The sequence below is a fragment of the Lynx canadensis genome, chromosome D2 (assembly GCF_007474595.2).
Source record: "Lynx canadensis isolate LIC74 chromosome D2, mLynCan4.pri.v2, whole genome shotgun sequence".
NCBI lineage: Eukaryota > Metazoa > Chordata > Mammalia > Carnivora > Felidae > Lynx > Lynx canadensis.
Window position 1 is genome coordinate 73,879,524 of NC_044313.2, and position 15,276 is coordinate 73,894,799.

Sequence of the window (15,276 nt, forward strand, 5' to 3'; positions counted from 1 at the left end):
GCTCCGAGCTGTCAGCACAGAGCCCGACGCAGGGCTTGAACCCATGAACCACGAGACCATGACCTGAAACTTAACCGACTGAGCCACCCAGGCGCCCCTTTAGCCAGCTATTTCTAACTACACCTACGGTGCATCCTTTATGGTGACCGAAATCAGAGCAGAGCTCCCCGGCCAGCATGTCTGGGTGTCTTACTTCCTCAGCCTGCGGGTCGGTCGGGACCTGGTCACCTTGCCTGTGAGCAGCCCCTCCCATCGCCCCCGTGGGCTGAACCAACGTGGTCCCTTCCTTCCTGGTTAAGGGAACTGAGGCGGAGGGTGTAGTTTGGTAGGGATGCCACGGCAGCGTCTGGAGCGTTCTGTGATCTGCCCGGCCGGCTCCCCAATGATTTGAGAAGATTGGGAATTGGGTGTCTCAAGACTTATTTTCAACATATCAGAAAAGATATGGCCAGTAGATGGGTTTGGGAACGTCTGCAGTTGGATTGCTCAGAGTTGTCAGCAGTGTGCTAGAGAGGCAGCATCTTGCTTTTTTTACGTGGCTCTCTCCTGGGGGGAAAGCGTCCCCCAGACTAGAAGCAATGAGGTTTCGTGAGATAATCAAGTCACGGCTGATATTTGCAGATGTGGTGATGAATGTCTCACAGTTCCTGGTTGAATTCCCGCCTGAAGTGGAAGTTTTGCCTGTGTGTAATTAAGTCATCCTTTTTCGGTGGCCCCCTCCGAGGTCCCTCCCTGAGTCCAGACGACAAGCTGCAGGAGTGCCGGGGCCCTGAGCTTGACGGGCTGGGAAGCAACTGACTCTGCATGGGGCACAGGGTCTGTCCCTGTGAGCAGGCACTGTGCAACGCCAGGAGCTCCTTGGACTGTGCGTGCACGAGGGGCAGTGCATGTGTGTGCACGTGCGTGAGGGCGGTGCGTGAAACTGTTAGAGTTTGGAGTTGATTTCAGAATGCAGGCGTCCATGTGCTCTCAGCAGACTAGCAGGTATATTTATGATCCTGGCCTACACTTTGAGGGAAGGATACTGGACTCACTGTTTCTAACGAACCCCGACAGCCCCTAGTCAGCAGCATCATGGAAATGAAAGGTGGCTGGAGCTTGACCGTGGGGTGTGAAAGCACCCAGCTCAGCGGTCGCAGGAGGGTCCTGACCCCCCAGTACCTCCCGTTTCAGTCAGAGACCAGCCGAGATTGTGTAGTGGCCTGCGGGGCCCTTGGTGATGTGGCCTGGCCCCTGCGGCCCATGTGACCGCATTTCCAGCACCCCGCACCCCCTCCGCCCAGGCACACTGGAGCTCGCTGTCCCTGTCGTAGGTCACCTGCATTCTATAACCATAGGGCCTTTGCTTGTATCATTCTCTTTGCCCAGATGCTCTTCTCCAAGATGGCATTTCTTCATTTGCTGAGCTGCTCCGCTTAAGTGGCACCTTCACAGAGAAGATGGGCTTCCACCACCAGTGTATATGCAGCCCCCACACACCCCTTTCCTCTGTCCTTTGCTCTGTTACTCTGAGCCTGTGTCTGTACCTGGCATGTTGCAGAGCCACGTGCTTAACGCCGTCTCCGCCAGCGTTCGCTGCTATACTCCGGGCCCCGACACTTGCGGGATAGATGGATGAACTGAATAATTTCCCTCCGTAGCAGAGTAGTATGCAAGATTCTCCTTTAGCCGCCCCGTCCTGCTCCAAGCTTCTCTTCCCATTTCTCTGTCCCCGGGGGTTCTGCTAAGCTGTGCCTTTCTGGACGGCATGGCACTCCCCTCCAGGATTCAGCTCGGTGCCTTTTTCTTTCCGTCCTCCTAATTTATCCCCTGAATTCCCAAATCCTCCGTAGCACTTTAGGACATTTGTCCATGCTAACCCCTGTTGCGTGTCCTGGGGATGCCACTCGTGATTTGGAGGTTCCTGCAGAGCAGAATGATGCATCGTAGGAGAAGGCGTGTGCGTTGCCGTGAGGCCGCAGCCGTAGGTAGTGCCCAGGACAAGGCCTGCGGGTACACCTTAGGTGCTTAATAAATCAGTCACTAACACGGTTCTCTTTTCTCTTTTTGTTGGACATCCTCAGGATGGTTTAGCATTGGTTATAACATTTGGTTCTTATTTACTCGATTGTAGACGTTTGTCTTAAGTTTGCAGTATATGATAAACTTTCATTTCTAAATAAGGAATTGGGTGATTAATTAAAAAATTTTTTTGTATTTCTTTTTGAGAGAGAGAGAGAGAGACAGAGACAGAGTGTGAGCTAGGGAGGGGCAGAGAGAGAGGGAGACAGAATCTAAAGCAGGCTCCAGGTCCTGAGCTGTCAGCATAGAGCCTGATGTGGGGCTCGAACTCCCGGACCGTGAGATCATAACCTGAGCCGAAGTCAGACACTTAATGGACTGAGCTCTCCAGGTGCCTCCTTTTAAAAATATTTTTTTTAATGTTTATTTATTTTTGAGAGAGAGTATGAGCTGGGGAGGGGCAGAGAGAGAGGGAGACACAGGATCTGAAGCAAGAGTTGTGTGATTTAAAAAGGTAAAAAGGGCACCTGCGTGGCTCACTTGGTTGAGCATTTGGCTCTTGATTTTGGGTCAGATCATGATCCCAGGGCTGTGAGATTGAGCCCCATGTCAGGCTCCATGCTGAGCGTGGAACCTGCTAAAATTCTCTCTCTCTCTCTCTCTCTCTCTCTCTCTCTCTCTCTCTCTCTCTCTCTCAAAAAAAAAAAAATAATAAAATAAAGGGAAAAGTAAAGGGAAGAAAAGGAAAAAATTCCAAGCAAGATAGAGAGTGTAAGGTAAAAAATAAATAAGTAAATAAAAATCCATGCTCCAGAATTAAGAGGTAACTACTGTTATGTCTTGTCTGAATCTTTCTATATTACTCTTTCTTAATGTGTGCTTTGAGATATCAGAAGGGTAGATTTGTCAAGAAACCTGCTGTCCTCATGGGATGAAGTCCTAAGTATTGCTGATCAGCTCAAACACCTGGAAGTTCTCAATCTCAGGTATGAACCCTTGGACGTCTATTTGTCACCTGGTATAAAACTCCTGATCTTTCCTTGTTCCCTCACGACATCGCTGTGGGAAGGAGGGGGGGAGACAGCTTACTGGAATTTAAGACTTTACTTTAACTTTTTCTTTGACTTAGTATTTAATATTCCTTGGTTATTGTAGTTTTTCAAATGGTCACACGAGGTGACTCACTATAGGGGTGTGTTTTACTTACTTTTAGTCTCTGTGCCCAATGTGGGGCTCCAACTCCTGATCCTGAAATCAAGAGTCACACGCTTTATTGACTGAGCCAGCCAGGTATCCCTTTTTTGGGGTGGGGGGAGTGGAATGTGTTTTCCTTTGATTGGCTGGCGTGGGTTGGCCTATTGAGCAAGATCTCCATATTTTTCGTGAGCCTAACCATGAAGGATGGGCCATCTGGAGGAGTTGGTATTTAACTGAAGAATTGGAGAGGTGCTATGAACAGTGCTTGTTGGGGGCACCCTGGCTCACTCAGTCATTGGAGCGTGCAACTCTTGATCTTGGGGTCATGAGTGCGAGTCCCACGCTGGGTGTAGAGATTACTTAATAAAATCTTTAAAAAAAAAAAAAAAGGTGCTTCTCCATTCTGAAGTTTCTAGCGTTTAATTGCTTTAGGAATGAATAATTTCACTGGACTGCTGTTTCATTCAGTTCTGATAAGGATTTTCCATCAAGATACGTGTTTCACTAATGCCATAATTTTCCAGGCCTTTTCAAATTCTTGCTTAGTTTCAATCTCTGAACCTTATTTTTCAAGGCCTCAGCCAGGCATCCCCTTTCATACTCGAGCCAGCTTTACATAGATAGGTGGGTTGTGCCTGGTTCAGGCAGATTCAGTTATAGTAGATGGTCAGGCCTAAATTAATCGTGCTTCAAATAGAGCAAAGGGTATAAGTTGACCCACAGTGTCTCCTCTTCTGGAAATAGGGGCTAACATGTTTTAATGGTATCTTCTTTCAAAAAGACTGTCGGGGGAGCCAGGGTGGCTCAGTCGGTTAAGTGTCTGACTTCGGCTCAGGTCATTATCTCACAGTTCATGAGTTCGAGCCCCACATCAGGCTCTGTGCTGACAGCTCAGAGCCTGGAGCCTGCTTCCGGTTCTGTGTCTCCCTCTCTTTCTGCCCCTTCACTGCTCGTGCTGTCTCCGTTTCTCAAAAATAAATATTGAAAAAAAATTTTTAAGTAAATAAAAAAAAAGACCATCAGGATTGAGTCCTGAGATGAGGATCATGAGAGAAAATTGAAAAGGTGGTGATTTATTTGATCCATCCTAATGGAAAAGAGGGGTTTAGAGACTCTGGAGAAGCAAAATTACAGCCTCAGGTGTAGCGTATCAGTAGGACTGATAGTCTGGACTCCTTTGGTTTTTAATTAATTCCATTTTTTAATAAAATGTTTATTTTGAGAGAGCATGAGCAGGGGGCGGGGTGCAGAGAAACAGGGAAAGAGAGAGAATCCCAAGCAGGCTCCATACTCAGCACAGAGCCCGATGTAGGGCTCGATCCCATGAACCGTGAGATCATGACCTGAGCCAAAACCTAGTCGGACGCTTAGCCGACTGAGCCATCCAGGCACCTTTAATTTCATTTTAAGGTGGAAACAAACCAAACGCCTCATATTAAATCCCAAATTGTTGCTTTCTATGACTTTCACTCGGGCCTCCTGGAGAGCAAGCATTCAGCACATTGTGTCTTCTTTTTCTACACAGTGAGAATAAACTACACTTTCCCTCGGTTTCACCATCTCTAGCTGGAACATTTCCTGCACTGAAGGTTTTAGTTCTTAACCGAACAGGAATAACGTGGGCTGAGGTAATCATGTTTCTTTAGTTTACTACCCAGAGATAAGAAATTTTAAATTCTTGGCTTGATAGGCAATTGAGGCACAACTGTGCCTTCGTTTTAATCATATTATCCAAATAATAGGATCCTTTAAACTGCCTCACAGAAAGGAGTTACAAAATTGTTGTAGTGAGGTAGAATTTTCTATCTTGGGATCGGTGTTCTCTCTCTCGGCTCCTTCCGTTTTGTTCTGCCATCGTTCTAGACGGTGGCGTTCCATAATGCTGTGCAGTTCACAAGGCTGAACTTAGAAAGCCCCCAAGTTAGCTGTGGATTGGGCTTTTAGCTCGCTGGGTTTTCCCGCAAGTGCTCCGAGGCGCAGCTGCCGAAAGATTCTCGAATCCTTTTCTTGTTTGCAGTTTGGCTCTTGGAAGCCGCCGTTCATCATATACAGCTGGGCTCGAAAGTGGACTCGGGGGTCCTTCACCCGGCAGCGTTTGGGATTTATAGCTGGCACTACTATTTTCTGTTTGAGGTTAACTGACCTCACACACCCAGAATATTCCTTTTTTGAACCAAGTGCAGATAAGTATATCCCCAGCCAAGTGGTTCGTCTATGAAATGCCACCGAGGCACCTCCCTTAGGGACGAATCACCTCTGCCTGGTGCGCCTGTGTCCTAGGGCTCCTTCCTGGTGAGTGGGTTCAGATTGAGCATCAGAACAGGAAGGGCACTTGGAGATGGAGATGCTGGGGATGAAGTGCAAGTGGGGAAATTTAGAAACCATGGTTGCGGAGTACTGTCCAATTAGTGTCTTCTTCGCAAACCCGGGTTGGCATTGAGAATCGAGGACAGGTGGGGACCTCAAGTCCCTTCCTTTTTTGGTTAAGCAAACTGTCCTGTCTGCAAGTCTACTTCGCAGGAGCCTTGTACAGTTCAGGACGCCCCTGGATGGCCCGCTCGTAGCTTAGAGTGCTTGATGTCTACGCGGCCGTGTCATTAGAACACAGCTCTTAACATTTAAGTGTTACCGCCCGTCCACTAGCACTCCTGGCCTGAATTAGAGTCTGCGATGAAATGTCCGTAGGGCACTTTGTTTCCCAAACAGTAACTGAACTGAATTGATGGGGAAGGTACAGTAGTAAACACACAGGAAGGACCGGTAGAGGCTGTTTCGCCCTGACAGGAGTTTCCCTTCTAGGTGCTGCGGTGCGCCCCCGGGTGGCCGGTCCTGGAGGAGCTGTACCTCAAGTCTAACGACATCTCCATTTCAGAAAGGTAACAAGGGTTCACGTCCACGTGTGTGTCACCATTCAGCCATCCTGAATAAACACATGATCTCCATTATACCCATCATCAATTTTATTTATTTATTTTGAGAGAGAGAGTATGGGGGGAAGGGGCAGAGAAAGAGGGAGAGAGAATCCCAAGCGGGCTCCACACTGTCAGCATACAGCCTGATGTGGGGCTTGATCCCACAGACCGTGAGATCATGACCTGAGCAGAAATGGAATCAGACACTTAACTAAGCCACCCAGGCGCCCCCAACATTATTTTTTTTTTAAGGATTTGCAAATAAGAATGGGAAAATGCTTATTACTCACAAATTACTCACAGCCCATCGGAGTGTAAGCCTTGAATTAAACATATTTGAAGACCAGAACTTTAGTAGCTTCATAGAAATATAGTTAACTTCTGTTTCTAAATGGAGGTTCTAGAGGAAATGCTTTTTACGGATCAAATCCTGCATTGTAGGTAGCACTGTGTGTGTAAGATTGATGTACTGAGTCTATGGAAAAGCTTATTTTCCTTGAGTAAATTAAATACGTTGTCTTGCCTCTTTTGTTGATATCATTAAATTACTATGTGAAATTAAACGTGAGCAAATTTATAATACATTCCCAATGAAAGGATTCAAGCTAATGAGACTTCACTGTATGGAACGACTTATTATACAGGTGAATGCAGGTGTTTTTAAGTGAAACTGTTTATTTGGGGATAATTTGAGGTTCACATGCAGTTATAAGAAATAATGCCCAGAGCTCCCCTGTACCCATCACCCACTTTCTCCCATGGGTGCGATACCACAGCCAGGATCCTGACGTTGGTCCATCCACATAGAGGACATTTCCAGCACTGCAAGGGTCCCTCCCTCCTGTTGCCCTTTCACAGTCCTGTCCCCTCGCCTCCTGCTCCCTTTACCTCCTTTACACCAAATGCAGGTATTTTAAAAGCCATGTATCTTTGAAGACAAGTCAGATTAAATTCATGTTGACACACTTTGATTTTCCACACAGGCCGGCGGATGTTCTACAGACGGTCAAGTTATTAGACCTTTCCTCTAATCCATTAATTGATGAAAATCAGCTGTTTCTCATAGCGTATCTCCCCAGGTAATTTGCTCCTAAAATGCCGTTACAGCAGTGCTTAGGAGGTTTTTAGTGAATGGATCGTAGGCTGTGTGTACTTGCTCAGATGGAATTCACACACGAATTCCCTTTGGGAAACTTTTCTCTGAATTTATGTAGAGGAGGTGTTTGCAGACCACATAGTGCGCAGTCTGTGTCTGTACTAGGTCATTGAGGAAAGGGTAATTCGGCCTGGTGCTAATGTCAGAAGTCTTCATTCATTAAACTTACGGAAGTCAGATCATGTCTGTTTGCTCTTGGAGACCTGTTAACACGTGGCACCTAGAGCAGTTAGGTGACTGGGAGCCCTCACAGCGTAGCGTGAACAGTCCTCTCTGCGCGCCCTAAACCAGACTCTGTGGTTTCTAAGCATTTCATGGGGCACAAAAACCTAGGGTGGGGGAAGAGCATTACAAATCTAGTCTGGTTGACCGCCTATAGCATTTTATATTGTTCCTTGTAATCAAATTTAACATTTTAAATTTCAGATTAGAACAACTAATCCTTTCTGACGTCGGAATTTCTTCTATACATTTTCCGGATGCAGGAACTGGTATTTGAGATTAACTCTACTCCCCCCGCCCGGTAGCCCATACTTCTGCTCTTTCTTTCACTTCTGCCGTGTGACTTAATTCTCCTTTTTTCCAGGGTGCAAAACATCAATGTTTCCTTCCTTGCAGTACCTTGTAGTAAATGACAATCAGATCTCGCAAGTAAGAGCTTCTTCACGATGTGCACACTGTATCCTCACTTCCACTCTTATGATGGAGTTTGCAGGTTCCTTCTATTAAAAAATATTTTACTTTAAGACTGTTCTTTATTAAAGGGTTTAACTTTAATTCTAGTAGAGTTAACATGCATGTCCTATTAGTCTCGGGTGTACAATACAGGGATTCAACACCTCCCCACGGGACCCAGTGCTCATCGTGATACGTGTGCTCTTAATCCCCATCACCTATTTCACCCCCACCCCCTTCCCCTCTGGTGACCATCAGTTTGTTCTCTAGAGTTAAGATTCTGTTTCTTAGTTTGTCTCGCTCTCTTGTGTTTTCCTTTTGTTCATTTGTTTCTTAAATCCCACGTGAGTGAAATCATAGGGTATTTGACTTGTTTCATGTAACATAATACTTTCTCGCTCCATCCATGTTGTTGGAAATGGCAAGATTTTATTCTTTTTGAGGGTTGAGTAATATTTTACTATATATGTGTATGTGTGTGTGTGTGTGTATGTGTGTGTGTGTATGTATACACACACACACACACATACATACCACGTCGTCTTTATCCAGCCACCTATCGATGGACACTTGGGCTGCTTCCATGATTTGGCTCTTGTAAACGACGCTGCAATAAACATAGGGGTGCATGTATCCCAAAGCTAGCGTTTTTGTATTTTGGGGGTAAAGACCCAGTAATGCGATTACTGGATTGTAGGGAGTTCTGTTTTTAACTTTTTGAGGAACCTCCGTACCATTTTCCACAGTGGCTGCACCAGTTTGCATTCCCACCAGCAATGCACAAGGGTTCCTTTTTCTCCACATCCTCACCAACACTTGTTGCTTCTTGTGGTTTTGATACTAGCCATTCTGACAGGTGTGAGATGATACCTCATTGTAGTTTGGATTTGCATTTCCCTGATGATGAGTGACGTTGAATATCTTTGCTTGTATCTGTTGGTCATCTGGATGTGTTCTTTGGAGAAATGTGTTCATTGCTTTTGCCCATTTTTAATCGAATCACAGTAAAACCTTGGTTTATGAGCATAATTTGTTCCGGAGGCAAGCTATACTCTAAAGCACTCGTATATCAAAGCGAATTTCAAGAACCACTGGCTCGGTTGTGATCATGTGACATTCGGCCTCACGTAGTACTCGTATTGCAAGACGTTGCTCGTTTATCAAGTTAAATTTATCAGAAAAGTTTGCTCATCTTGCGGAACATTCGCAGGACAAGTTACTCACAATCCAAGGTTTTACTCTATTTGTCTTTTGGGCGTTCAGTTTTACAAGTTCTTTACATATTCTGGACTCAGCCTTTATTGGATATGTCATTTGCGATGATCTCCCATTCTGTAGGTTGCCTTTTAGTTTTGTTGATGGTTTCCCTTGCTCTGCAGAAGCTTTCTATTTTGCTGTAGTCAAAAGATACTTTAGATTGAAAGAGAAGTGCTTCCTCAGGGTGAAACTCCTCAGAAAACCCAAAAATATGAACAGAGAAATTAGCTTAATTCACCCGTCAGCAGACGGTCATTTTACACGGCACAGTTCTAGAGTAAAAGCGCATGGTCTTCTTAGTGGGTGCTTGGCGCATGATGAGATCCAGTGCCTCCGATTGGAACTGGAGATTCATGCTTTTCTCTGGCTAGTTCAAATCATCTAGGAAAGTAGCCTGAAACATGCTTAGATTCACGTATTTTTTCCGTTGGGTTTCAGTGGTCATTTATCAACGAGCTGGATAAGTTACAGAGTCTGCGTGCTCTGTCCTGCGTAAGAAACCCCCTGACGGAAGGAGGCAGCGGACCACAGACCACACGCCAGTTCATCATCGCCAAAATCGGTCAGCTGAAGACCCTGAACAAATGTGAGGTGGGCGCTTAGTAGCACGATGAGGTATTTTATGGTTGGTTGTTTGAGAGAGCGCATGTGAGTGCGTGAATGAGAGAAGGGCAGAGAGAAGGAGAGAGGGATCCCAAGGAGGCTGCACGCTGTCAGCACAGAGTCCTGTACGGGGCTCGACCTCACAAACCATGGGATCCGGACCGGAGCCAAGATCAAGAGTCGGACGCTTCACCGACTGAGCCACCCGGGCGCCCCTGAATCTTGTAAAGGGTTCAGACGTAGCTTTTCCCCCATCTGGTAAAATACTACCCTTGTGCGGTACTAAGAAGTCTTTCTTTCCGACTCCTTGGGAGGCGGCGTTACTCGGGTGAGGACAGAAGTTGCTTAGCTGCCCCTTGAGGAGGGGCGAGGGATTCTGGGCACTTGCTCCTTTTCCTGGGGGGGCAGAGGCAGACGGGACACAGAACCGCAGAGCCTGTCCTCTCCTCAGCCGATTGCCCAGGTGGGGCCGCTCGCCTGTGGTGTCAGCGCCCCCAGGGGCCCAGGGCACCTGCCGCAGCCCACACGCCAGCAGGTGGACAAATACTCTCATGAAGAAAAGCGTAAGACCGAAACTGGTTTTTCTTCTTCAGTAAACTCTTGAATTCTGTCCGTGTTAGCGAGGAAAGGTAAAGCCATATGAAGCGTCGTCCCTCTCGATGTGATTATTCTGTGTGTGTGAAGAGTGGAGGAAGGACAGGGTACAAAATGCAAACACTCACTAGAAGAACACTTTAACGGGGGCGCCTGGCGGTTCAGTTGGTGGCTCAGCGGAGCCGGCTTCTTTCGGCTCAGGTCACGATCGCCTGGGTCATGAGTTTGAGCCCCGCGTCGGGCTCTGTGCTGACAGCTCGGAGCCTGGGGCCGGTTTTCAGATTCTGTGCCTCCCTCTCTCTCTGCCCCTCCTCCCCCTTGTTTATGAGCTCTCGAAAATAAACATTAAAAAAAAAAAAAAACACCTTAACAGACCTGTTTTTATTCACATTAATATAGATTCTACCAGAGGAAAGGCGTGGGGCTGAGCTTGATTACCGAAAAGCATTTGGAAATGAATGGAAAAAGGCTGGCGGACATCAGGATCCAGACAAAAACAGGCCAAATGACGCATTTCTTGCAGCCCATCCCAGATACCAGTCGCTCTGCCTGAGTACGTGCATGAGGCCCGGAGGCTTCCCCGCGCGGCGACCCCCACCCCCCTCCCTGCCAGCGGCCTTGCAGCTAGAACAGCTGGGGAGCAAAGGGGACCCTCGGTGCCACCGTTTTTCTCCTCTGGGTCTCTTCGTACTCCTCTGCATAGCTGACGGGTGCTTTCCTGGGGCCGCTCCAGCGAGTCGGGAGCAAGAATTAAACCGCTGCCTTTAGGAAAGAGAAGCAGGCAGGAAGCTGGGAAAGGGCGTGCGCTCCCGGAAGAGAGAGGTCGGCATTCGGGACGGAAAGCAGCTGTGCGTGGAAGTTCTCGCGTCTGCGTGCTCACCCGACTCCCTGCTCGAGGAGGCAGTACTCTCCCTCCTTTAAGGGGGGCAGGAGGCACTCCAGCGTATCTCGACTCGGGTTGTACTGAGGGCATTTTAATTTAATTTTTTTTTTTTTAATTTACATCCAAATTAGCGTATAGTGCAACAGTGATGTCAGGAGTAGATGCCTTCGTGCTCCTTAACCATTTAGCCCATCGCCCCTCCCACACCCCCTCCAGGAACCCTCAGTTTGTTCTCCATATTTATGAGTCTCTTCCGTTTTGTCCCCCTCCCTGTTTTTATATTTTGTTTCCTTTCCCTTACGTTCATCTGTTTTGTCGCTTAAAGTCCTCATGTGAGTGAAGTCATGATTTTTGTCTTTCTCTGACTAATTTTGCTTAGCATAATACCCTCTAGTTCCATCCATGTAGTTGCAAATGGCAAGATTTCATTCTTTTTGACTGCCGAGTAATATTCCACCGTATATATATACCACATCTTCTTTATCCATTCATCCACCGATGGACATTTGGCCTCTTTCCATACTTTGGCTATTGTTGATAGTGCTGCTATAAACATTGGGGTGTGTGTCCCCAGAAACGTACTGAGGGCATTTTAAAAATTAAGGGGCGCCCGGGTGGCTCAGCCGGTTAAGCATCTGACTCTTGGTTTCGGCTTGGGTCGTGGCCTCACGGTTCGTGAGTTGGAGTCCCATGTCGGGCTTTGTGCGGACAGTGTGGAGCCTGCTTGGGATTCTCTCTCTCTGCCCCTCCCCTGCTCACTCTCTCTTGGTCTCTCAAAAATAAGTAAACTTAAAAAAACACACAGATGTCAAGGTAGAATCTGGGCATTGGCATTTAAGCTCCCCAGCTAATTCTAACGTCCAGGAAAGTTCAGTCGAGTGCACGGTACTTGCTCAGCGCTCTGTCCTGAGAGCTCCCGTGTGCATGTCCCCTACTGGTTTGGGCACTGGGAACACAAGGTACTTCCTCACCCTCGCCAGCCTGGGTCCTCAGGCACTGAAGCCATGACTTCATGATTCTTAGTCCCTGATGTAACTTTCCATTTTGTTTTGACTTCATTATTATTCCAAATTTCACTTTTATGTGATTTTCTTTTTTTTTTTTTTTTTAATATATATTTCCTAATGCAAGAAGCTCACCGCATAAGCGCTTCAGGCTGGAACATGATCTTTGAGGAAGAAAAGCTGCCTATGGGAATTGCTTTCAAATCACTCTATTAGCTGGCCCAATTTCCTGGCCACCTTAGGTGAATTCTGCAGCACTTGGGGGAGGTGACGGGAAGGGAAGATTCTAACGCATTCCTGTGCCTACGGCCCAGTATTTCACGGCTGAGAACGCTATGAGACAAAAGCACAGATACTTGAGGGTATTTCTAGAAATGCGGTCTCTGGTTGGCCCAGCAGAAGTTGGAGCAGGAAGGCTCCAGCTTTTCTGATGTCCTCCTATGGGATCCCCTTCCCAGGCAGGGGGAGGTGCTGAGCGCCCAGCCTGGTGTCGCGCGCTCTGGCCGACACTCGAAGGTGTCCCGTGAGCTGTGTCCCAGATGGCACCAGGCTCCTCTCTCAGGACCCAGAATGCGAGGGAACGGTTAGCAAAGGTGAAACTTTGAATAAAAAGTGTCCTAAGTGTCTGAAAGCCCAGCCTCCTCTTGCCAGCTCGAGTCGGGGCGCCGTCTGTGAGGATCAGTGATGGAGGGTCCCAGGCTTGCAAGCAGTTGCGTCCGCCCTTCCTAAAAATAAACAAGCAAACCAGTAACTGGATAAAAGGACCCAGCTGCCAGGTTAGCGTGGCAGCCGCTGCGAGGTTTATCCCCGAAGGGAAAAGGCTATGCAAACACTTACTGTTTGTATTTTTGCTTCCGGTGGCTTAAGGCTTATCACTCATCCTTTTTTATTTCTTCTTCCGCAGAATATGGTGCACCTGAAGACGGGGAACTCAAAACACGACAGCCATTTTTGCTCAAAAACCAGCTACTAAGTAAGAACCTCACACTCAAAGACCGCGTATTTGTATTCGCGTCCTTAGGCGCGGAAACAGATAGTGATGAGCTAATAGGGATTGTTTCTCTTAAGTACTAAGTGAGTACTTCAGTTTTTAGAGAAATGATGAATTCTCAAGCCTATCTAACTTCTTATATTGGGGGGGCGCCTGGGTGGCTCGGTTGAGTGTCCGAATCTGGCTCAGGTTATGATCTCGCGGTTCATGGGTTTGAGCCCCGCGTCAGGCTCTGTGCTGACAGCTCGGAACCTGGAGCCTGCTGCGGATTCTGTCTCCTCCTCTCTCTGTCCCTTTCCCACTCATGCCTGGTCTCTCTCTCTCTCTCTCTCTCTCGAAAATAAACATTTTAAAAGAATTTTAATTCTTATATTGGACATTTTGGCAATTCTCATGCTTTCAATTCACCTAATGGTGTTATAAATGGGCAGTATGTGAGAAGTGAGTGGACCTGTGATTTGTAAATTTGTGACTTTTCTTACACTGGAACACACAGCCAAATTCTCAGGAAAGGACTATTAAGGGGAGAAGGGATGGCATTAGAACGTTGGTCCAGCCATTTTTGTTGTTGTCAGTAATTCTGTGAAGTATTAACAGAAGGGATTTTCAACATCGGTAAGACCCTTTACTAGGATTTGAGCCAAGCTGTACTGAACAGCCATTATCATTTGTCAGCTGCTGTTAACGTGTGTGTGTAATTTAAATCCTTATTACAGTAGGTCTCAGTCAGTCTCTTTCCTTTTTTCCTTCAAGCACTGAAGATAAAATATCCTAATCAGGTTGATCAGAAAGTCACAGAAAAACAACTGCCAGGTAAGAAAAACAGGCTTTTCCACTCGTTGCGCTTATGAATTGCTGGCCTAGGAGTTGGCTGGAAGCAAAGTGTCCGAACTTCTAGAGTTGATAGGTTTTCACTAATCTTTTATGATCTAAAATACAACTAATCGTGCCAGCATCCTCGTCCTCCCCTCCCCCCCCAACCCCTTCCCGGAAGCCCGAGTCTCCTGTAACCATATCAGCTTATCTAGGAAAGTCCTATTAAACCAGAAGCCCCTGCGTACATTTACATCTTCAGCCAAAGTCATTAGTGCTGGACTGGCTTGGCCTTTCCTGCATCCACCTCGGTTTAGTTCTCAAATTGTTGCTCTGGTCCAGAGAGACTGTTTCACCGGGCTTGAGGTCCGTCTCACCATCCCTTCGTAAAACAGGAAATGTGTCTTAGTGACCCGAACTGTGAATTATTTGGACATCTGTGACTTCTCATACGCTCGACTCCTTACCGATCGAGAGTCCCTGTGGAAAGTTTAACGGAAACACTGAAATGGTTTTCTTTTGGAAAAGCTACTTCGGAACTCTGTCTAAACATTAGTGTTGCTGGAACTGAATTCATTTTATTCCGAAAATACTTCTGTGTCAACAAACTAGATTGCTCTAAGTGACCTTAAACTTAGAAAAAATTACAGCCCATCTTTTGAGTATACTGTGAATTCTCAAGATTAAACTTGATTCAGAGTTAAATAGTAATATCAACAGGTTAAATTTAGAACAGTGAGGATTTGCCCAAGAAATGGAATGTAGATCACCATAAATGACTCTAGTAAAAGACTTTTCTTTGTTTGCCTGTCAGTGCAGTCAATTCACATTTATTTTTAAATTAATTTTTTATCAAATCCCACAAGCTCACAGTATCGCTTGTGGAAGGGTTTGTACTCACAGGGGTACCTTTCTGACTGGTAACTGTCATTTAATACCAGTATTACTCCATTTTCCTTAGCAGTCTAACTTCTGTTCCTGTGATCTGTAATTCTGCTGTTAGATCACCATGAATTCAAAGTAGTGGCTCCCCTTTGGTTATTCTGTTTTCAGACTTAAGTACTGTCGGTAAAGACACTCATGGGGACAGACCAGTGAGAGACCCAGAGCTTTTTGTTAATGTAGTAGGCTTTGGATCGTGTTTGTTTTTCCCTTTACTTTCCAGATCCATAAAATCAACTCCTGGGGAG

General features: G+C 46.5%; 1 protein-coding gene across 3 annotated transcripts in view; it reads left to right on the top strand.

The window, feature by feature from the left end:
• The window catches only part of TBCE (tubulin folding cofactor E), a 91,548-nt gene that overhangs the window by 71,849 nt on the left and 4,423 nt on the right, over nt 1-15,276 (top strand). For all 3 annotated transcript variants that reach the window (XM_030335373.2, XM_030335374.2, XM_030335372.1), the window contains 10 exons: nt 2,888-2,987; nt 4,724-4,826; nt 5,998-6,074; nt 7,094-7,189; nt 7,693-7,757; nt 7,853-7,917; nt 9,637-9,789; nt 10,795-10,948; nt 13,187-13,255; nt 14,027-14,086. In XM_030335373.2, the coding sequence (XP_030191233.1) occupies nt 2,888-2,987; nt 4,724-4,826; nt 5,998-6,074; nt 7,094-7,189; nt 7,693-7,757; nt 7,853-7,917; nt 9,637-9,789; nt 10,795-10,948; nt 13,187-13,255; nt 14,027-14,086 (942 nt within the window). The remainder of the gene's footprint in view (nt 1-2,887; nt 2,988-4,723; nt 4,827-5,997; nt 6,075-7,093; nt 7,190-7,692; nt 7,758-7,852; nt 7,918-9,636; nt 9,790-10,794; nt 10,949-13,186; nt 13,256-14,026; nt 14,087-15,276) is intronic.